This window comes from Platalea leucorodia (assembly GCF_965183815.1).
Source record: "Platalea leucorodia genome assembly, chromosome: Z".
In the NCBI taxonomy this organism is placed as follows: Eukaryota; Metazoa; Chordata; class Aves; order Pelecaniformes; family Threskiornithidae; genus Platalea; species Platalea leucorodia.
In genome coordinates, this window is record NC_138858.1 from 19,157,293 (window position 1) to 19,180,501 (window position 23,209).

Here is a 23,209-nt window from a genome sequence, read left to right on the forward strand (position 1 = left end):
GTTTCTCCTGCTGAGAAAGGCGAGAGAGGTGGCCGTGGAGCACGCCTAGCTCCCTCCTGCCCTAGTGGAGGGGGGGCTGGCCGGCGGGAGACACTTATTAATTAATTACGAGCGGGCAGATGTCCCTTTAAGGTCTGCTGTGCTCTCCGAGGGCTGCAGCCGGAGGCTTTGGGGGCGAGATTTGGCTTTATTTGTACATCTTAACGCTGGGCTAGCTTTACGGGGAGGTTTCCAGAGCTCAGAGGTCTTCGGGGGGGTGGGTAGCAGGAAAGTCGTGTGCGGGGGGAGGAAGCTAAATTCTTCTTGATGCGAAGAAACAACATAAAGACCGAATAACAAACAGGAAATGCCTAACTCGGCTGCGAGGCGGGCGGGCGGTGCAGAGCGCCGAACGCCACTGGCAGCGCAGCAGCGCGGGCGCGCCGGCGGCCGGACCGCTCCCGCCGCCCCTGCCCCCGGCCCCGGCCCCCGGCCCCGGGCGCGCAGGAGCCCAGGCATGGCTGCCTCCTGCTGGATGCTGACAGGTGAGGAGAACCCCCCCTTCTGTCTCGCTTTGAAGAGCCAGGTCCCGAAAGCAGTTCTGCGCCCTGCGGGAGGGGGGTGAAGCTGTCGGGGGCTGGCACCCGAGGGACCGCGTCCCCCACCCGGATCCCTCCACCGGTCCCTGCCACGGGAATGCCCCGCCCGGAGCTGCCCTCCGGCTGGAGCCCGCGAGGGACTTCGGCTTGCTTCTCTCTGGGAACTTTAATCCCTAAAGCAGGCTTAGAACCCGGGGGCGTTGACGGAAGGCTGCTAGATGAGGATGAGTGGGTGAGAAGAAATACTATAATGGCATCTGGCTTGGGAAAAGAGGTGCACCTGGCAACAGTTTTTAAATTCGGGAAGCTTTTGTTTTCCTGCGTTAGGCTTTCAGATGTTCTGGGTGGTAAAAGGGGAAGTGAGGAAGCAGTTAACTGCACCCAACTAACTTCAGAAAGATGAGTTCATCCGGAGATGGAGTATGTATTATTTCCTTTCCTTAGGGTTTCATTTATTCTTACGGATTTACTTGCTTTTTTAGTAAAACAAATACAGCAAGTAACAATCCCCCTGGCTAGTCAATCTGTAGTAACATTTTGGATCTGAAATCAGGGGAACCCAAGAAGTGGGAAAGAGGCTAAGGCAATGCTGGGACTCATGCGCTTGTGAACTGTGACACGGAGCTCCCCAGCAGCTCTTGCGCTGGCAACTAGCACGCAGTGAACCTAAGGCAGTACAGAGGAAGAAACCAATTTCATAAGAATCGTTAAAATGCTGGTGGCAGCAAGCGGGGTAAAGGCAAGACTAGGGCTTTTCCCTCTTCACTCTGAGCTTATTGTGCAAAAAAGAACAGATACGGGAAAATCTGAAAATCTGAATGTAGTACTTCGGCGTGCTGTATTTAGCCCTTGCTCATAGATGCCTTTTATTACAGTGATATTCTCCAAAATATGCTTTTGTTTGTGTTCCTTCACAGAAGGAGGCTTTGTAAAGTGTAAATAAGAGTAGTCGTCCTACATAAACAAGTCAAAATGTCATAAAAATAAGGACAAGGAGTTTTAGAATTATGGTGGAATAAGAAAATAAATGCGAATTAGTTATGTGCTCCTCTTAGAAAAAAAAAAAGGCAAATAATCTGGCATGCAGACAAAACAATCTAGAATAAAGGAGGTGCACAGAGGTGTACGCTTGTATCTACACAGATTTTTTTTTTTTTTTAATTCAACTTTATATTGGTGAAGCCTCTGAGAATCTTGACTATAGAAAGGCTGACAGACGCAGACAATCAGGCAGAAGTGCATAGAGAAGTGACAAGCCTGATAAGGGCTGAGGAAAATGACCTATGAAGAAAGACTGAATGAGTTAGGCTTGTTTATCTAGAAGAGAGAAAACTAAGGGCAAAGTGTTGAAGCATTTTGATGCATTTTTACCAAATTATTATTAGTGAGCATATTCTTCCAAATGTCAATGTCTTCTCTGTTTTGTGAGAGCACTCAGTCATGGCTGTCTGTATCACATATGTTGGTTTACAAGGAGATTGATGAATAGTTGGTTCTCCATGTCCAATAAAGGACAAGGGAAAATCAACATAATTTGCTGCGCAAAAAACTTCGGGAATATTCAGAGCTCCTCTCTTACTCGTCAGGTAACGAATTGCTAGAACAGGCTACCAAAAAATCCCAGCCCTGCATAATCTCCTTCACTGAAAGTTTTGATGAAGTTGGATAAGCACCTGTGAGGGATGGTAGAGGTTACTTCACTCGGCCTCAGTGTAAGTGGTTTGAATAGGGATCTGCTGAAGTTTTCTCTAGCTCTATGTTTCAACAGAAGAGGAAGGAAGAAATCAACCCAAAGGGTTCCATTACTTTTTAATGCTTCTTTGCTTATAGTTTTACACATAGCCTGCTCCTTCCAGGAATTCTCTCCTCATTGGTCATGATGATATTGTTGGTACTGATTAAGAGTACTCATCTTTGTAATAGAAAGGACCAGTACTTCTAAAGACAGAACCGTATGCAGAAAATTAAGTGGTCTCTGTCCAGAGCCTGCAAAGGCAGGACAGACACAGCATAAAAGGGAAGCATGGAAAAAAAAACAACCCTATTTTCCTCAGTTTTTCTCTCCATCTTTATCTTTTATCTTCCTTTGCTCTTGCAACAATAAAGTCCAATGTTTCTCAGCAGATTTTCCCCTATATTTGAGATTCTTTCCCACTAGCTTTTCTTATCCTGGACTTGAGTGTGTCTGCATAAATCTAGCTAAAATGGCTGTAATATGGGGGAGAGGGGGTTTCCTATGAACATGACCTCTCCCTGTTTAAAATCTGTCCACGACCCATCTTCATAAAGAAGCTGATCAAAACTTGAAGATGTGGAGCAGTGTGCCTCAAATGTTTTCAAAATAATAATCTTAAAATTATTAACAGCATCGCTTCAAAATCCCTACAAATACATGCTATCAGCATTTTTATCTTGTCTTGTACTGTGCTGGAGAAGGTCTGAAAATGGATGCCAAATGGCTGCAATTATTAGTGTTTATAAAATTGTTTTTAAATGTGATAAATATCAAGAACCATCAGGTTCTACACTTAGTCTTAATCTTTTACCAAGACTGGAACAGACCATGCAATTTTGAGCTTTTATGCTAAAACTGTATGTAGAGTTAAAAGTGTCCACTTGCTTTGGCTCTACTGGGGTCAAATTCATCTCTCTCCCTGACATTAGCAAAACTAGTATGAACTTACAAACTTAGTTATATGATTCTTAAATTTTTGGAACTGGCAGTTTTGTTCTACTGCTCATTCTTTGACATATTAAAACAAATAACAATACCTAGTACTTACTTTTTACTAGAGCAGGCAAAGCATCATCACTAGTAAATGTTTTAGTTTGTAAGTTGACAATGGTCTTGCTAATTGTGGATACATCATTGAAGTTTACAGTTGCCTCTAAATACTTGTGGATCACTGCTCATAACTGTATAAAATCTCATGATTTTTGTTTGAGAAAGGACTTCAGTGCATCCCAAAATGTCTCTTTCTACAACAACAGTCGATTTAGTATGTTGGGCGGCAACTTTGTTTCAAAGTGGTAGTTCTTTGTTTTTGGTTGCGGTTTTCTTGTTTGCATTTTTTTTTTTTAATGCAGCAAGTCACCTGCTTGCATGAACTGAGTGTTTATTTTCTACTGGATGGTACTGGATGCCAACTTGCAACCTTTATCTAAAATATATTAACACATCTCCAGGGATGTGAGGCTGCTTGTAAAAATTAGACTGGAGCCAAGAAGCAGAGAAAAGTTTGTAACTACACAGCAGCAAAAGAATAAAAAATTAATTAAATATTAATTTGGAAGGTAAATATGCACTACAGCTAATTTTTCTTGAAAGAATAGCATGAGGTCAACCCTTGCACTTTTATAATCACAAAGAACATAGAGAATAAAATTCACCATAAATTCACCATGCAGCATTTACATAGATAAGTGAAAGGAACTCCTAAAGAAAAGCTGAAGGCACACTCTCTGCCTAAGCCACAAAACATTAATACAAAATTATGAGTATGTACAAGCCCAAATTAAACAAACCGTTATTTATACATGTGCTTATGTTATATTCCCTTGGGTGGTCCAGCTTCCTTCTGTGAAACTATTCATGCTAACAGAGTTAAGCATGTGTACTCACAGGAAGAGAGTCTGAGGTCTCACAAATAATCCTATTATATAAGATCTGATAAAGTTGTTTTTACATCAGTATCAAGCTTAGAAACAAGGAACGCACATTACTGGGCCTGATCTGAGTTCAGTGTCCTGTCACAACAACTCACTAGTGCTAGGTACTTGAGGGAAATTTATATGTACACCGTAATGGGAGATATGGGATGATTTTTGCTCACAGTAGCTTTGTATCTCATGAAGCCCTTGACTCCAAAGCCCTTCCAAGTCAGCAAATTCATAACCCACAGTATTTTTTGACAAAAAAAAAGAGAAATAACTAAAAGAAACCAGAAACTTCCTTTGAACAATTCTAAATTTGCTACTTTCTCATCTCTAAGAGGATGTCCTCTTGCTTTTTGATTAGCAGACTGAGTGTGTAGACATTCCAAACTTACTGTATCTGTTCCAGTTGCCGCAATACAGTTATCATGGCACATTAGTTTGTCTACTTTCTCAAATATTTTTTTGTTCTTTTGAATCATTCTTCCTACAAGCATTTTCTTCTATTCTCCATTTGTTCCTTTTCCTCATTCTTTCTAAATTGGCAACATTCATTCTGAAATAGTGTCGTACAGCATTTCAAAATAAGCTGCAGTACTTGCATAATGACATTATCTTTTTAAAATATTATTTCCGGCTTGTCTAGGCTGCAAATTGAGCTGTGTAGTTCAGGTCCCTTTTCTGTGCAAATATCACTGAATTAAACTCTGTGGTTTTGCGAGGTATATTACTTACATTTGTCAACATCAAACTTCATTTGAAGCGTGCTTATCTGCCTCCGAAGCTTCTCAGAACTGTCTCATTCTGACTAACTAGCGGATTCAGGAAGCAGGTCATAGTTCGGTATAAGCTGCAGCGTAGCTTCCAAGTTTAAACAAAAACTTTTAAGCTGAAGTTCCGCTTAGGAGCAATGTCAAAGTAACAGTTCAGGTTCTGATGGTGCCTGGGCCTGGTTTTCACGCCTCCCGGGGACGGCCGGCCGACCACCCGCCCCTTCACCCCCAGCAGCCGCCGGCTGGTACGGCCTCTGCCCCCCGACCCTCGGGTACCACGGCATTCGCTTACCGCCCCCAGAACACTGGCTATTTAGCCATACCTTCCTCATCTTTTTCTCGATCTGTAACCATAGCCTTCCACAACTACTTAGTTGCGGGTTTTTTTCTCCTCTCAAACGTGAAGGGCTGTGTTAGAAGCCTTTGGGGGTGTGAATCGCCGCTGTAAAGAGCTAGAGGGGGTAGGGCGGGCGCGGTGCCCGACGCCCTCCCGCCTCGCTCAGGGAGGGGCTGCAGTGGGGACACGGGCCAGCTGCCAGCCCCCTCCTGCCCTGCAGCACGCAGCAGCACCGCGGCTGCCCCCCGCCCCGCGTTTCCCCTCCCGACCCCTCCGCGCCGCCGCCCGGGGCACGGCCCCTCGCCCTACGCGCATGCGCCGCGGCCGGCGGTGGGGGCAAGGGCCCGTGCGCACGCGTGCCGGCCCCAGGGGCGGAAAGGCGGGGGAGGCGCGCGCCCAGCCGGCGCCCTTTGGGAGGGGCTGTGCGCATGCGCCCTGGGGCGGCGGGCGCTACGCATGCGCGGCGGGGCCGGGCGGGGAGGGGGCTGCGGCTGCTCGGAGGAGCCGGCTCGCCGCGCCTGAGGTTCAGCCGAGGCTTCGCCGCGGGCCCGGGAAGGGCCGCTCATCGCGGGGCAGGTCCTTCGTCCGCCGGCCGGGTCCCGCCGCCAGGCCTCCCGGCGGGCAGGCCTGCCGGCCGCTGCCGCCGCGGCTGAGGGGACGCCGGGAAGCCGGGGGGGCCGCGGCGCGGCGGCGCAAGGAACCGGCAGGATGAAGCTGGTGAGGAAGGACCTGGAGAAGGATAACGCGGGGCAGGTGACGCTGATTCCCGAGGAGCCCGAGGACATGTGGCACACCTACAACCTGCTGCAGGTGGGTGACAGCCTGCGGGCCTCCACCATCCGGAAGGTGCAGACCGAGTCGGCCACGGGCAGCGTGGGCAGCAACCGCATCCGCACCACCCTCACCCTCTGCGTGGAGGCCATCGACTTTGACTCACAGGCCTGCCAGCTGCGGGTCAAGGGCACTAACATCCAAGAGAACGAGTATGTCAAGATGGGGGCCTACCACACCATCGAGCTGGAGCCAAACCGGCAGTTCACGCTGGCAAAGAAGCAGTGGGACAGCGTGGTGCTGGAGCGCATCGAGCAGGCCTGCGACCCAGCCTGGAACGCCGATGTGGCAGCCGTGGTCATGCAGGAAGGGTTGGCTCACGTCTGCCTGGTCACCCCAAGCATGACGCTTACCCGTGCCAAGGTGGAGGTGAACATCCCCCGCAAGCGGAAGGGCAACTGCAGTCAGCACGACCGGGCCCTGGAGAGGTTTTATGAGCAGGTGGTGCAAGCCATCCAGCGGCATATCAACTTTGAGGTGGTGAAGTGTGTACTGGTGGCTAGCCCAGGCTTCGTACGGGAGCAGTTTTGTGACTACATGTTCCAGCAGGCGGTCAAGACTGACAACAAGCTTCTGCTGGAGAACAGGTCCAAATTCCTACAGGTAAGGAGCTAAACAGTCTCCAAAGTGGGTAAAAAGAGGCTTAAAAGCTGTGTGTGTGGTAATAGAAGATAATTACAAGGGTGATGGGAAATAATTCACTTGTTAGACAAAATAAATTTCTGTCTGAGCATCATAAGAAAATTATGCCTCCCAAACTATAAGGTGGTTATGCAGGATGCGGGGATGGTTCTTTCCTAGGATACCTTAATGTGGAGTAGAGAAAGTATTAAATATTTCAAACTCCCTGTAAGGGCATGTGTCATCTTGGAAAATACTTTAACTGTAGTGTTAATCGGTCATACGTGCATGTTTAATAACAGCTTTCTAAAGCTTTTTAAAGAAGAAAAAAAAGTATTTGGATGTGATAGAGGTTAGTTAATTGTGTTGTAAGTTTTGTACTACATAGTTAACAGTTATGCAGACCATAGCATTTTTTCCTGTTTCTTAGTCATCTCATTGATTGATTGGGTATGGTTTTTTGCCTTTCGCTGGAATAGGCAAACTCAGAGCCTAAAATAAGTTTTCCTTTTCATAAGGATACTTGTATCAATTTTTAGTTGGAGCAGGCCTGTAATCTGTGCTTGAAGAAGGCAGGGGGGCAGGGCGTGGAGAAGTATATGCCAATACTTAACAGTGACAACGTTTAGGAGACAAATTGCACCACGAAGCCTCCTTTTGCATTTGTAGAAAAGCGATAATAGTAAGTGTGGAAAGTTTTAGTGTACTTCACAGCTTTGCAAGTATAATAGCTTTGCAGTTGTGCAAGACTTGATGCTTTTGCACGATGTATCTGCAGCCTTAAGAGGTGTTCCCCTTCTGGAATGCTTTAAAAGGAAGAGGCTTAAGTCTTAGTTTATTAGTAGTTTCAAGTGGCCCTACCTTGAGGACTGTCTGCAACAGGTTGCATGTTTAACCCAGTCTTTGAATAAGAGAAACAGCTTTCCCGCACTTCTTAAAATACAGTTTAAGGGATTTGGTATAGGCTTTGGGTTGCAGGAGAGATCCTTTTAAAAAAAGAATCGTGTAGGTTTCAAGAAAGAGATAACTTTCTTGAATAATTATCAAGATTAATATTATGTATAGTGGAAACTGTGACTGGCTAACCAAGAAAATGGTCCTTTTTATTTAAAAAAAACCAAACCTTTGACTTTTTTCACTCTAGGTCCACTCTTCCTCGGGACATAAATACGCATTGAAGGAAGCCCTCTGCGACCCAGCTGTAACTAGCCGCCTCTCTGACACTAAGGCAGCTGGTGAGGTCAAAGCCTTAGATGACTTCTATAAAATGCTGCAGCATGAGCCTGACCGGGCTTTTTATGGTCTAAAACATGTGGAAAAGGCCAATGAAGCCATGGCCATCGATACCTTGCTGATCAGTGATGAGCTCTTCCGGCACCAGGATGTGGCTACACGTGCCCGATATGTTAAATTGGTAGATAGCGTACGGGAGAACATGGGCACAGTACGCATTTTCTCCAGCCTTCATGTGTCTGGAGAGCAGCTTGGCCAGCTGACAGGGGTGGCAGCCATCCTGCGCTTTCCTGTTGCTGAGCTCTCTGACCAGGAAGATGAGTCTAGCTCTGAAGAGGATTGATAACAGTGACTTCATTCCACAGTTTCTTTTCCAAGTCATGTTGAAATGACATTAAAGGCTCTCCCTTCCTAAATACTGTGTGATGTGCCATGACATGTAATTTAAGTTTTTGATATATTTCTTACAGTATATAGCTCTGCGCAGCACACTAATGGATATCTGTTCTATGGTAATGATTATTGGTATACTGTGCATTGGAGCTGACGGTTGTTGCAAGTTACACCCTGGACCTCCAGCAGTACAACAAACTAATTTGACTCCCCAAAGCTGCTCATTCTGCATGTTAAGGCAGACTGGCAGCTTAGTGTTTCAGAATGTGTATGAAAACATAATAAACTAAGAGGGAAAAAATGATGTCACACTGTCTATTTCTGTTTAAATGCTTGAAAACAGTATTGCAAAACAAATGTAAACTTATTCATGCGAGACCTATCAAAACTGTGCTTGATCTTATTAGGAACTCACCATTCCTTCTAAGACGTGGCAAAGGAATGGGATCAACATCATCTGTTAGGGGTTTTTTTCAGTGTTATGAGTCTAAACACTTTAAATATTTCTGTGAAACACTTGAAGCAATCTTTCAGAAACCAGACCCTTTAAATTAACCATTGCCTCCCTAATATGAGAGTAGATGCAAGACAAATTGTGAAGCTCAGTGAGTGCACCCGTTTCAGTTACCTTTCTGAATGCTGTTTTCTTGGGACCTTGTCCTGAAAGCTAACAAGGTACGATGTGTCTTGTCATTGACTGTGTTCTGATGAATTGGCATTGGGATTAGTTAGCCCCCAGTTCTGAGAAGGTATATGAAAGGGCTTACAAAATCAGGACTGTAGTTTCCATGAGGAATCGTTTGACAACAAATAGTTTAAGTATGTTCATAATCTGGTATGTGTCTCTTTGTGTACCTCTTTAAAAAAAACATACATAAGCTGTGATACAGAAGTAAGGATTACAAATTTATAAATCAAACTTCAGCTTAAGATAATGACAACTGTAAAAATCAAAATTACTTTTCCAGTTATGTGATCTGCTCAAAGTATTGAGAGCCGCTATGAGTTTTGTTTCTTCACTGGACAGCAAATCTTAGGCTGAGGAAGCAGAAACTGCCTTCAGATTCTGAAATATCTGCAGGGGGGGTGTTCAGTTTAAACCAATGTTTGATGATGTGGATTGTGAGTGTAAATAAGCATTTAGTTTTCAAATGTGGTGGGAGGGGTGTAACAGGAGAGACTTGCCAAAAATACATTTCCTTTAAGAAAACCGTGGAAGACTTCTGAAATATGGAAAGGACATAGCAATGGAAGATTAAAAACACCAAAACTTATAGTCTGTGTAGAATAATTTTAGAAAATACATTTTTTAATGGTACTGTGTGCCAGCTCTGTGAATTTGATATTATCTATTGCTAGCTGAAACATCTGCCTAAACTCCTTAATAGAGAAGTACTTCTGGGTTAAAAGCCGCCTCCCCTTTTCCCATGATCCACACAGTCTAAGGAATGCACAGAACTTACATTAGAGCTGTACTTTATTAACACCTTGATTCTTCTGTCAGTGAAGACAAGCAAGCGCATTAAGACAGTTGTTTAGAGTCAGCTTGCACAGAGAAACTGATATTTGAGCTTTATGTTTTTGCCTTGAATGGTGTTGAGTGGCACAAGTCATAGAATGCTCGGGTAGGCTTCCTTCAGCAGTTAGGACTGGTTAAATTAGAATTTCTTTTTTTTTCTTTTAAAAATCTGCCTAAGCTGATTATACACTTTGCCAGCTAGAAAGCACCCTGATTCCTGCTATACACAGAGTTAAATGTAAAGAACATATGAAAAGGTAGAAGAATCTGACCTTCAATAAATATTACTTATATGCAGCAAACTGTGGCTTTAAACAGGCTCATAATGTTAAAATCATTAATTTCTTTAAGATACGCTGGTACATTAGTACTTCCCTTCTTATAAGTAATGCCAGTTTGTCACAATTGAACACAAATGATGCTTACATTCAAAATTTAAATACACCAGGAAATTCTTAGTTTAATTCTTAGCAAACTGAGAGACAAATCAAACGGTTCCTTGGTTGTGGAATGGTTTGCTATTTTATGAGACCAAATTGATTTCAGTTATTCCATTTTAAACAAGAAATTATGAAGAGTTTTTGCTGTGTTAGAAGATTACAATGGCAATTCTGCAAGTCTATGTTTTGTGCTTGTGGTGGTGTATCACCATGAATCAGCAGCCATTTTGGTGCTTATTTTTTTTTTTTAAGGTATGACAGCAAACATCTGGTAAGAAAATATGTTCACAGTGATTCTTTGAATTATTTACGCTTAGTATGAAAATTCTACACTGACTTTACAATTCATTACAAGTATTTTTCTTTTTTTTTAGCTATTGGTATCATGGCATTCAGTCTCTGAAAGAAATACCCATCTAGTTGCCCAAAGTATGGAAGGGTGGGATTTTTTTTTTTTTTTTTTGGTAAGCATATTTGTAGTAAAATAAATATACAATCACTATGTAGACAAATGCATCCTGTTTCAGGAAACAGCTTAAGGGCTTGGTATTGAAAGTAGGCTGTGTTCAGTAGTTGCAGATGCTTGACCTGGCAAAGTTCCAGGGTTGCTAGTATCTTTTATATTTAAAGGAATTGTAAATCGTTGAAAAGTGCATATTGACAAAGATGCTTGCTTAACACAGACCTTAATGTCTGTGTGTACCTCACACTTACGCAGAAGATGCATGTTATCTGCAGATCAAATGAGTAAGTGCTAGAGCCATGGGAAAATATTTTTTGTGTCTTTTCTTTGGAACTAAACATATGTGAACTAAAAACTGTCAACAATATGAAAACTATTCTCTTGCACCGTAAAGTATGTTGATCAGTGTCTTGGTTTAGTTTCTGATTATGTTCTGACATAATTCTGTGAATTAGTAGCATCGTTTATCTTCCAATTTTTCGGTTTTCAAAATAAATGAATACACGTTATAGGACTTCTTAATGTTTATTATGTGTGGTAGGAAGAATGCTGTAAAAAGTATCATGAAATCAGCTCGATCCTTGAACCCTGCTGTGCTCTTAGCTTCCAAGAGTCAAATAAATTCATTAATTTAGGTCATAAAGCCTCTCTTGCAAACTCATACTTTGGAATAGGCCCCGGTTTTTTAGTTTTGTAACCTTTGGCATTTAAATCCAGTTGTTCTTATTATATCAATTTTTTTGTGGGTGTTTACCAGATAAAGTTTGGTGCAAAACATGAGATCACCACCATCAAGAGATCAAAATAATCCTGCTTGTTATAAAGCAAAATAAAAGATAAATATTTCAGTAAAACTGTAAAGCATTTACCAGTATTTGACCTAGGGAATTCCTCATCTCCCTCCTTCCTGTCTTCATCCTTGCACACTATATGAGTAAAATGCTGGTAAAAAATTATCTTTTGACCACTGCCTGGCCACCAGTGTAACAAGAGCTCTTCAGCTTAATTTGTGATGTAAGTAGCATGTTTTTAAAGCCATGTAAATGTCTGGAGTAATTTTCATTTGCTGCTGTTTTCTCAAAGGTGGTCCTGAATATTGAAACTATCTTACTATCTACTTTACCTTTGCAAATTTCTTAGTTTAACTTCTGAGCTGCTGACCTTGGTTTGCCTTTTTCTGTGAAAGTATATTATAGCTACCTTCTCAGCTGACTGATTTATAGCTTGAGCCTCTTTGATTTCTTTCTGGAAGCTGCATTATCCATCCAGAAAAGGTGCTCGGTTTCATAAAGGCAAAGGGGATAAAAGGTGTAATCATGTGCATGTGATCTTTTTTTAGTCACCCAGTCCATTCACTTTTCTCTCAGATTTTCATATCTCTGTTTTTAAAGAAAACAATCCTGTATCATGAAGGAATAGATGTCTCGTTTTGCAGGAAAAAACATGTTCTCAGAATATTTATGCTGCTGTTTTATCTGAAGCCACATTTGTGCAGTGTGTGGTCTATTTCTTCTACAGAAGATCTAAGAAAGTAATTTTTAAAATGTGAAACTGCATTAGAAGGTCTGCAATTAGGAATCCTTGTTTATAACCCAAAATTGGAATTCCTGCAAGGCACATAGTAGCAAAAAAATGAAGGAATGACTTCAGAAAACTACTTATCTCTGTACTTTTTAGATACGGCAAAACTTCAGACTTGATTTTTTTTTTTCCTTCGTCTCTGATATGCCAGTTGTTTTTATCAGTTCCCCTTTTTTTTTTTTAAGATAAAATTAAAATGTTTATTTTGGAATGAAGTTCTTAAAAGGTAGAGCTAGGTGCAGCTGACGTGGTTCAGGTTGATGACTATTAAATAAACAAGAAGTTTCTTCTTCAAGCTGTGCTAATGCAGGGAATGATACAGGTCTGGGAGTCATTCCCTTCTCAGTTCTTGTTAAATATACACCCGCAACTTGTTACAAAGTGAATGATAAAAATTTTGATGCTGTTAGGATTTCTCAGGTTTGGTTTCATTTAGTAGATGGTGGGAACAGAAGAGAGATACGACATGGCAGGAGATTATTTTGCAGTATCTGTGTTTCTTCAGTAATGGCCACAACTTGCTTTTAGAGACTCTTGTATTCAGATTTTGTATAGGAAAATAGTATTTTGCAAAATCATTATTCTGCTCATTTAGGGTTAAGAAAATGCCTAGCCATTTGGGTCTTGTGATTATTGTTATAATTCTTAATTAAGGCTCTGACATGGGTCGAGCCTGGGTTTTTTCAGCAGGGGAAAGAGTAAACATAGGCTGTGGAGCTTCCTGTGTGACAGTTGCCCAAAGAATTGCTTAATAAGCGGAAAGTTTAGTCCTGCCACATTTTTTAAGCTTGACTCAAGTAGGACATTGACTTTGATTTGAGGATAACTGCTTGCATGATACAGAATATAAAGGAAAGAAATGTCTCCAGTCTAACAACCAAACTGTAGTGCATGTTCTCTGTAAACTTATGAACTTGATTGTTTTAGAAATGCAGTATAGCTTTTATGTGAAAAAATTATCTCCTAAGGTGTCTTAGCCTAAAACAGAGTGTGAAGAAAAGGTCTCTGAAGTCATACTTGTTTATTCTCGTCTGAAAATAATTCTTCCTTTTGTCCCACTTGAGGGCTGTACAAGAAACAGAGAGGGGTGCTGATATCAGAGCAACACTTGCTTCCAAGTCAGTGTCTTCTGGGAAATGCAACACGAAGCAGCAGCTTTCAAGCCCTGCCAGCTCTTGTCAGATTTTGCTATATGGATCTCTAATTTATTGCCCTCTTTTTGGGAAATGCTATGTTCACAGCTAATGCAATTACTGTCATGCTGCTCTAATAGTCACTTAGAAGTCAAATTAGAGCTGATCATGAATCCTCTGACAAAATAGCTGTTCCATTAGAGAATGTTAATTAATTGAAACCAGTCCTCCTTTTTAGGAATGTACATACCAGACTTGACGGGAAGTTTTTTCTCTGGTCCAAAATGGAATTTCCAATCAAAGCCAAGTCTAGAATAGCGAAGAAAGAGTCTAGGAGTTTAAGGAGTCTCATGGGAGAGAAGATACGAAGCTTAAGACTCTCTTCTGTTTCATTGTTAATACTAGGCTAAAGATGCTCCCTTTTCTGTCAGTATCTTTGGTAAGTGCTATTCCACATTGTATAAGCAAATACATATTTTTACATTTTGGCTGAGATAGCTAAACCACAACTGTCTCAGGTATGATATCTCTTGGGACATGGGAGACAATTTTCAGATTTCTGATCTGAATGTGACAGGAAAGTGTTTGAAAGCTGGGACTGTTCCTACCTAACACACTCCAGCTATAGTCTTCATATTTCAGAAAAAAGCCCTGAGTAGGATTCCATGTTTCAAAAAGATTTTGGATCTGGTGGCAGCCAAGCAAATCTACTTTTGAAGACAGGCAGAGAATTTCTCATGCAGCCTTAATACAAACCATTAGACATTTATGTTACTTAGAACAAATGTTTTTAGCTGACTGAAAGGACTTCAGAACAAAGAAATTGAAAACAAAATGTATAGAAAGATATATATATGTATGTGTGTAAAAATGCAATATCCTCAAAGAATGTGGTATCTTCATGTTAAAAAAAAGCTAACTTGACTCTTTAACTTGTAGTTGTTTTGGTAGCTGAAGGAATTACTCGAGACGCAGGTGTGATAGTTATCTTCAGGCCTCAATATTTGTTTATGGTAGGAGGAGCTTGGTAGCAAGTGCTACATTTAGGATGCCTGACCGTTGCTGATGAACATCTGCTTCAGTGGTTTCTGAAGCTCTGAAAGCTGCAGCAGGTTTCGCTGAAGAGAATTGCCTTTTCTTTGACCTGTAGTGTCCAGCCTGGTGACTTAAAGTGTGTAATACTGGTATAGGTATTTTGGTTTAGGTGTAAGAGAAATTAATTAATTGCATTTGTTTATCTTACCCAAATAGTTGCCATAAGACCACTTCCCCTCCCTTTGGTAATGAGAACTGTTTTATCCCATATAATTTATTCCTCTTCTGAGTGGAAATGGCTGTTCTGCAATAGGGTGGCTAAGAGAAACTGAAATGGACTTTCTTCATATATGGTGCTGGGAGAACATCAGCTGTCTGCAAGGACAGCCGTGTCTCCTGGGGCGGCGGCTGCCCTCGCTGCAAGGCTGTACCTAGGAGCTGCTGCGACAGTGGTGGTGAGAGGCAGAAAAGGAGCAGCTGCCTCATGAGGGAGCTTTTCCAAGTTCCAGAGCTGTGAGGAAAGATGAAAAGCTATGGTTCAATGGAAAACATGAGATGCTGTGATGGACACAAGACTTCTTCCCCAAAGAGAGCCGCAGTGGATGTTTGAAATATCTGTACACAGTTCTAACAACTCATCTTCAGTTGAGGGTTAAGATGCCAGCTGATGTGTTTAAGCTTGTGTCTGAGGGAGAGGAGCCTTGAGTCTGAGGCTGAGATTTGAAATTGAGATACTGAGACCTTGCTAATCCTGTCGCTATGGAGTAACTAACTTCTGACAAGCCTGCTACACAAGTGTCATACGTGGAGTCATTGCTGTATCTGAGGCTTGTGAAAGACTATCTTTGTCTTCCTTTCATACCTGTCCGAAAGCTAGCTTGTTTTACAAAATTAGTATGTAGTGCTTTGTGAAACAAACACCTCGATGTGTTGTTTTGTCAATTGGCGTGATAAGCAAAGCAAAAATTTCTAGTCAGAGGTTTAAAAAAAAAAAAAAAACCAACATAAGTTGATTGAAATAAACCTTCCAGAGTTTTTGAGGGGGTGCTTAGTGAGAAGAAATAGTAAGAGAAAGCCAGAAAAAAAATGTTTAAAGGTGTGTTTGGGTTTTTTTAACAGTGTTTCAGGTTGTTTCAACTAAAGCATTGTTTTTTAAGTTAACCAGACTAGTAAGTCAAGTCAGTCAAATGGCAGGTTTTTAGACTTTTTCTCTGGAAAGCCTCAGAAATCAGTTATTAAAAATCTATTAGTACACAGTCAAGCATTGTGATCTTGGTTAACAACAGATTTATGATTGCTTAAGCAATTGCAAGCCGTCTGCATATGTTTTGTCCAAGTCTACTTGCATGGTCCTGTGTATTTTTGTTATGAGACAAAAGTCTCATTCAGTGTTCAGAAAGAACAAAATTAATGTTGACAGTTAATGCTGACAACTGTGAGTCTAACCTTTCCTAATTTTTAGGACTTGTCTTTCTAGCCTAAATAGGTTATGTGCATTTATAATAGTCTCTTTATTTTCAGGGGAGAGTATTGAAATTGTCACTGAAAAATGTGTACGGCTTTAGGCAGTAGTATTTTGAAACTGAAGTTTTCGCTTTTACTTCTAGGACATTTTTAAAACTACTTTGTTCCCTAGCTTAAGCACTTTTGTTTTGACATAAGAACTGGCAAGAAATAAATGTATGTTGGAGAGCAGAAAGTTCCTACTACTGGAAAAATGAGAAGCTGGAACAGCCTTCCAGTCAGAAAAATCAGAGCAAAAGGTCGCTTTTATATGGAACTTGTTTACCCTGAAAAATACGATCTAGTTGCCAGCAATAGATAGGAATCAATTCAGCAATCCTGTACCCTATGCTCTGAACAGAAGCAGAGTGCTTGTTGTTGTTAACCATAAGGTGGTGGGCACAAGGTTCTTTTGTGCCTTTTTAGGAGGTCCTTTTTTAACACTCACAGTTCCTGTTGACTTTAGAAGACTGAGTCACTCTTAAATAACACCAAAATTGACCTTAGCTTTGCAAACTTCAATTTAGCCTGGGCAAGTGGCAGCTACGCAAGAAAATAAAATTTCCTCACTGTTAAGCTTCCATGGTACTTTCGTAACGTTGATGCAGATGTTTGAAAGAAGGAGTAACAGGTTCTTTATGGAACTCCTGGTAACACCAGAATACTTTCTGAACAGGACTGGGCCAGACAGATATCTTAAAATCATGGGTGTACTTCATGGGCTGTGGGTGGGAAATATAAGTTATTAGTGCCAGTAATTCATGTAGAAAGCTCTATCTTAAACTGCATCTAAAAGACAGGATGTTTTTCTACCTCTAGAGTCCAGCTTTAATTTTTGGGGGGGAAACAAACCTTCCTCTTACAATCTCTTCATGGCTAGTTCCAAATTTCCCTGAATTGTTTATTGACCAGTAAATAAGAACATTTGCAGTAAAAAGACCTAGGATTAATTCTGTAGTGCTTTCAGCTGGTTTACCAGTAAAATCCCTACACCAATGGTACTTCAAAAGAGGTGCTCATGCTCTTACTGGGACTTGAGTGTCTTAGTCTTTAAAAATTAGTAGATATGTTGATGAGGCATATTATTATGCTAAAGTTTTCAGTACGTTACTGTTCAATATTGATAATTCATGGTGATATACTGGCTTTTGGAGACTTTATTGACTTTTTAACTGAAGAAAAAGAAGTATCTGGACTATAAAAATATACCACATAAAAGAATAATATTAAATTCCCATAAACTGTTACTTCAATTTTAAAAATTACTTTATTTCCCGAATTGCACTGTGAAATGACAATGGTAGAGGCACCAACCTTGATCATATTCCACTTCAAATATGTCACACATGATTATTTCAGGGAATAAGTTTCTAACATACACTAGAGGGGTATCTTTTGTTCTCATTTCAGCTGAGCAATACTAGTGTGAAGTTTGCATTTTGGCTTTGTCGGTTTTTGTGATGATCTCAGGTGAACACTGTATGCCACTTCCTGACTTACTGGTAAATGAATCCATTTACAGAAAGTTCGTTTTTTATGTGAATTATGTTCACCTCACAGGTAGACTGGCGATTATCTACTAACATATAAAACAGTGAGCCTGGGAAAGTCCTTGTGATTGTCTTAGACCATAAGATGAGTAAAACTGCTCAAGTAAAGTAAATAAATATGTGTAGCAGCAGTTTATGAATTCCTAGTGCAATACCAGTTGTTCTTGTTGGTTTTTTTGTCCAAATGAACAAACCTTTGTATTGCTGATCTTCAGTTTTTCTTAGGGTGCAGTGTCTTTTGTGATGTCTCTGCAGGTTTTTGCAGCCTTTTCTAGGTTGGTCAGCTATTTTATGGTTGTTTGTGTTCATGGAAGATTGGGTTTAATGACTACTGTAGTCATTTGCAGTCCCACATTCTTGTCTGCTTGGATTTCTCAATTAAAAATGTAAAATGTATCTTATCACTGAGCCATATTCTTTAAACTGTCCAGTGCAAGAAAAGATTTTTTATCACAGTTAACAATTCATAGCTAGAGATGAGTAAGGAAACAGAATGGCTGAGAATTATCTTCTCTTTTAGCAGTGAACAGCCCTAAGTTTCAAACCAGAAAGGCTCTGTATGTCTTGGTAGAGAGCTGATACCATGATTACCCATGCTATTGCATGCTTGAGACAGGCTGAAGATTTTGCTAGTGAGCAGGTCAGAGCTGATCTGTGCAAAGAGGCAGTGCCTGCCACCCCGTGCTCCTGCAGGACAGAGCTGGCATTCCCTGCAGGCATTTCAGTGCTGTGCAGTTGGGGATGAAGAGGCACTTCCATCTGACCTGGTGGTGTGAGAGAGCTAGCAGCTGGGGACCATTCATGGTGGAATTCCAGCCTTTCAACAAATATGTGACTTATTTTCCATTACTGCCTGTAGCAATCTCTTATCAACTATATTCTCACTGTAGTCATTTTTCTGGTTACTGACAGGAGAAAAAGTTTAAAAAAACAGTAATATTGACAATACAGTTGATTCATTGCAAAGAATTAACATGCAATAGAAAAGAGGAATTATTTGGATGATGGTTTATTTTTTCAGTCTAAGCTCAATGTCAAGCATTTTTAAGTCTTTCAAAATTCACTTTTAGCAACAGTAGGTTTCCTCACACTCCAGTTCTGCTCTCAGAAAACTGCAAGTATGATTATTTGAATACCAAAAAATTGGTTTAAACTTTACTAGGATACATTATGTTTGTAAAAGTGTTTTCTATCTTCGACTGTTGTAGCATTTCCCTGTGCCATTTAAATGGAATTCAGTTTTGTAAAAGTCCTCTTGATTTACATTTTGCTGGAACCCATTGGCTTTATACAACGAGTTTGTCTGAAAAATAATGTAAGTCTTTGTGCTAAGAAGCAGTTTAAAGAGTTTTCAAGTCCCTGTTGAAGTATGGGAGTACATATTGTGAACAGGGAAACATGGAATTCTTTTCTATGTAGCCGTGACATAAGAAGCTGGACCAACATAGTGGTTCCTTCTTACTCTACTAGAAGATGGCTCAGGTAAAGAAAATGAATGTTCTGTTGTGTTCCAATGAAAATTATTATAGATGCTGTATTATCAGAAATAATAGGAAAGGTGTTCTCTATACAAATTATAGTTTGCAAGTCGATCTTTTTTTTCTTTTAATATACACGTCTGAGATTTAATTCTGAAATGTGTCCATCCCTGCTTGGCTCTGGAATTTTTGCTTGGTCAAGCTCTCTGCTTGCTTTTGGGTTTCTTTTTTCCCCCAAATCACTGCAGAGCAGAGTTGTATGGGACCAAAGGAAAAGACAGCTACTTGTAAGCTTCCATCTTTTCCCTTCCACTGCACTTATTGCAGTTTCTTGGATCACAGCTGAATTGATATTGATACATTCCATGAACATAAAATATGAGTTATCAGCTTTTAGCATGCATGTTGACTGCGTATGTTTTTACTGTACTATATAAAAACTAGCTTGGATTTAAGTTCTGTGGTGCTCTGGCTAGCTGGGTGTGAGAGGGTCACATCAGGATATTTGCACTTCCTTTTGGAGGATTTCTTCTCTTCCTGAAGCCTTGAGTGATTCAGTTGAGAGCAAGCCAATGATTATGCTCAGCATAAGGCGATGAAAGACAGGAGTTTGTAGCCATTGTGAAGTAAAGAAATGGAAAAAGTTGCTGCTTTTCAGAAAGCCTTTATTGCCACTCTGATATTAGCCTTAGGACTGCTGACCTTTGAGAAAAATTACCCAACAATCCCTTAAAACAACTGGGGGGAAAAATTAACGAATAACGATACCAAGTCAGGAAGGCAAAAAAAATAAAAATTGTTCTTCATCCTGGTAGGGAGATGGTAACATGAGTTTTCAGCTAGGCATCATTTTTTGCATCAGTTCTTGAATTACCCTATTTCCCAAAATGTTCAAAAGGAATTTCTGTCCTCCTGGGGCATTTTATAGATGGGTGATTTTAAAGTTGATGGGGTAGGCTGATGAAGTCTAGACTGATCGGATAGACTGATTTTCTTCTTGTGCGTGTGTGTGCTATGATTCATGTTCTCTGATTTCGACAAGGCTACACAGTGGAAAGCTTACAGTGGCAGGACATCAGCCTGCAAAACTGGGACTCAGCATAATTGGGCAAGTAGAAAGCTTGTAGAAAACCAACTGAAACATCGTACTTGACTGTTCCTATCAATCTAGAGGAAATTTGTGAAGAGGATAACCTACAGGTCCATGAGCAGTTTTGGAGAGTATTGTGAGGAACACATTTTTCTTTAGGTTAAAGAGTCCTTGCTTACTCACTTTTTTCATGAAATTAATCTTCTTGCTCCTTTTTAAGTTTGTGGGGTTTATTTCAGAAAATAGCATACATGTTCATTTTAACCATGCTTTCTGTGTGAAATCTGAGTTAACTATAGATGACTATAAATATCTTCTTTCTCAAAAAAAAAGGGTCAAGAGATGAAGGGTCCTGGGGGGCTCATAGATAAATCTAGATGGTAGGAAACAAATGTTATAGCAGGATGTTCAGGAGGAAATGGTCTTTGATAGCAAAGGAGGGTGAGCCTAGAGAGGAACACAAAGATTGTGGGAACTTGAATGGAATTAAGCGTCGATGGAAGAACTACATGCAAAAGATGGACTGGAGATCACTGGAGACAAGCTGAAACATTTTCTAGGAGTTGTTTCACTTCCATCAACCTGCTAAATTTGCTAAGTCTATGTACATCTGTAGAAGTCTAATAGCTGACCTCACAAAGTTTCCTGTATGTGACTGCATATTTCTAAGGCTTTTTCTCCCTTATGTGAGAAACTGCCAAGTGCTAAGAATTGTGCTGATGAGAGGACTACTTTCCAAACTTTGAAAAAAATAGTTTTATTCTGATGACTGTCAACTGAGTGGGGCACATATTCCTGGTTTCTGCTATTGTGTTTCCAGAAGTTTTGCCTATTGCATTGTGTTACTCATTTGGGACCACATTACAAAGCATTGATTCAGTGTATTTTCAGGCTTGACGCCGCATTAGAAAGCTATTTTCCAGTACAAATTATTCAGTACAAAACCAGCAAAGGAAGCTTTATTTAATGGGTTGTACAAAGCATTTAATTGGTTTTGAAAAGTATGTGGCTACTGAATCTGGAACCACTTTCAAATATATTTCTTTGTCTCTTGGGGATATTTATCTACTTTTAATAAGTCTTTTTTTTTTTTTTAATTATTTGGTCTCATTCCAGAAAGTCAGTCTTCTGCTCTTCAAAGGTTGAAGATTAAAGAAAAAATGCTGGAGGCAAAATTATACAAAGGTTCTTTTGTAGCCCTGAAAAATAAAAAGCTTGATTTAAGCAGTACTGAAAAAGTTTCAGAAGTTGAAACTTTTTTTTAATATACAGCTTTATTTGAAATACGCTGATATTTAGCCAGCCAGAACTGAATGCAGCAGGAACTCCTACCACAGCCTCCTTGGCCTTCCACAATAAGGCCAGAGCACTGTGGACCCTGAGCTCACAGATGGCAACTGTAGCATGCCATCGTATTTTCTTCCACTTGGGATGTCTGTGACTAAATCTCTTTTTCATAAGACTGTATAATCTTGCAGTGACGTTATCGCAAATGAAGCAAAAAATAAAATCTAAAGATTCTCCCATTTGCTGGTCCACTTTCACGTGTTTCACTTTTCACGTGTTTCATGATTTCACAAATAGCATTTTTATAGGTATGTCTTTGAAGGAGATGCATGTTTGATTTTCCCTTGCTTCCAGCCAGATGCAGTCCAGCCTTGAACCCAAATCCGTGGTGTTGTGTTGATGCGGCTAAAAAGATCCAGCTTTCAGGAGGTTTTATTTGCTGAGGCTCAGTGCTGTGCTTACTGAAGGACACAGTTTGTTCTCTGCTACTGGCTGGATTCCAGCTATCTGAGAGCAGCAACACAGGCTTACACATGCCAGCACTCAGTGGTATCAATTTCCTCAAGTGAGAGAGTTTCCTAATTGCAGAGTATGATACTATTTGCCACCATTTTCAAAATAAGCTTTTGTGGGAGGCCAAGCCAATGGTCGTAGTCCTGCTCCCCTTACTAAGTAACTGTCACCAGCGTCCCAATTGCTTCCTTTTATGCTGTTTGCTTCATAGGTTTTCTAAGATCACAATAGAGGCAAGTAGTCCTTTGCAATATCAGCATAAAATACTTATAAAGACAATCAGTTATTGCCTTATAAACTAGGACATCCTTCCTAATATCACTTAGCTTTCAATACATTTTGATCAGATGCACAGTTCTGTGTTGCTGTATTGCACTCCTTTGTTGTCTGCAGATCTTTAAAATATCCTTACAGCATTATTGGTTGTAATATGTGCTGTACAAAATATTAAAGCAATATTTTTTTTTAATTTATTTTTGCAAGAGGTCCAGGTATATGAGGACTCCATAAAACATTTTAATTCTATTTTAATCTTCAGCTTCAATTTCTCTATCCTCTTCTGTTTTCCAGGATGGAAGCAGTCTGATTTGTTTTTCTGCTACTAACTTCTTTTGAGTTTCCCAATATTTTCCAGTTGTGCATACTTTTGCAAGACATTTCTACCTGGTTTGTTGTCCTCCTTGATCACACTTAGACCTGCTTTGTTTCAGTCTCTTTTTGCAAAATGCAGAGGAATTAATAAGGGCACTTGAAATGCTATAGCAGTAAGTATGAAATGGAACAAAAATAACACTTTGACCATGTGCTGGTGGGGAGAAGTAGTGTGCAGCCGACGTGTAAGCCCTATTCAATGCAAAGTGCAAATTTGTCCTTTCCCATTTTTGCAAAAAACGCTTGTATTTCTCAGAATAACCACTATTTATAGAGGATGCAATTGTTATTTGCCACAGACCGTGCACAGATAAAATATCCTAACTGAATTTACTCTCTTTTCTTGGCTAAATCAATCTTCGTGATGTCATTTATTGTGGGTGATTTGCAGTGATCTATTTTTCATCAGTAAAGAGCCAGGTGTTAGGCTTTGTTCTACAGTTCGGGTTATGTTTGTATCCGTCTATTCTAGGAAAATAAGGGCGCCTATTCTGCAGTTCTCTGTTTGCAAATGTTAGAGTAGCCAGGCAATATGCACATGTACAA

General features: G+C 40.6%; 2 protein-coding genes across 3 annotated transcripts in view; both read left to right on the forward strand.

Annotated features, from left to right (window-relative positions):
• Positions 1 to 305: 305 nt before the first annotated feature.
• Positions 306 to 23,209, forward strand: part of ITGA1 (integrin subunit alpha 1) — a 75,150-nt gene continuing 52,246 nt past the window's right edge. For both annotated transcript variants that reach the window (XM_082337344.1, XM_082337345.1), the window contains exon 1: positions 306 to 524. In XM_082337344.1, the coding sequence (XP_082193470.1) occupies positions 347 to 524 (178 nt within the window). In that variant the 5' untranslated portion in view covers positions 306 to 346. The remainder of the gene's footprint in view (positions 525 to 23,209) is intronic.
• Positions 5,957 to 8,655, forward strand: PELO (pelota mRNA surveillance and ribosome rescue factor). The gene is made up of 2 exons (XM_082337346.1): positions 5,957 to 6,776; positions 7,939 to 8,655. The coding sequence occupies exons 1-2, from the start codon at positions 6,051 to 6,053 to the stop codon at positions 8,368 to 8,370; spliced, it is 1,158 nt and encodes a 385-aa protein (XP_082193472.1). The 5' UTR covers positions 5,957 to 6,050; the 3' UTR covers positions 8,371 to 8,655.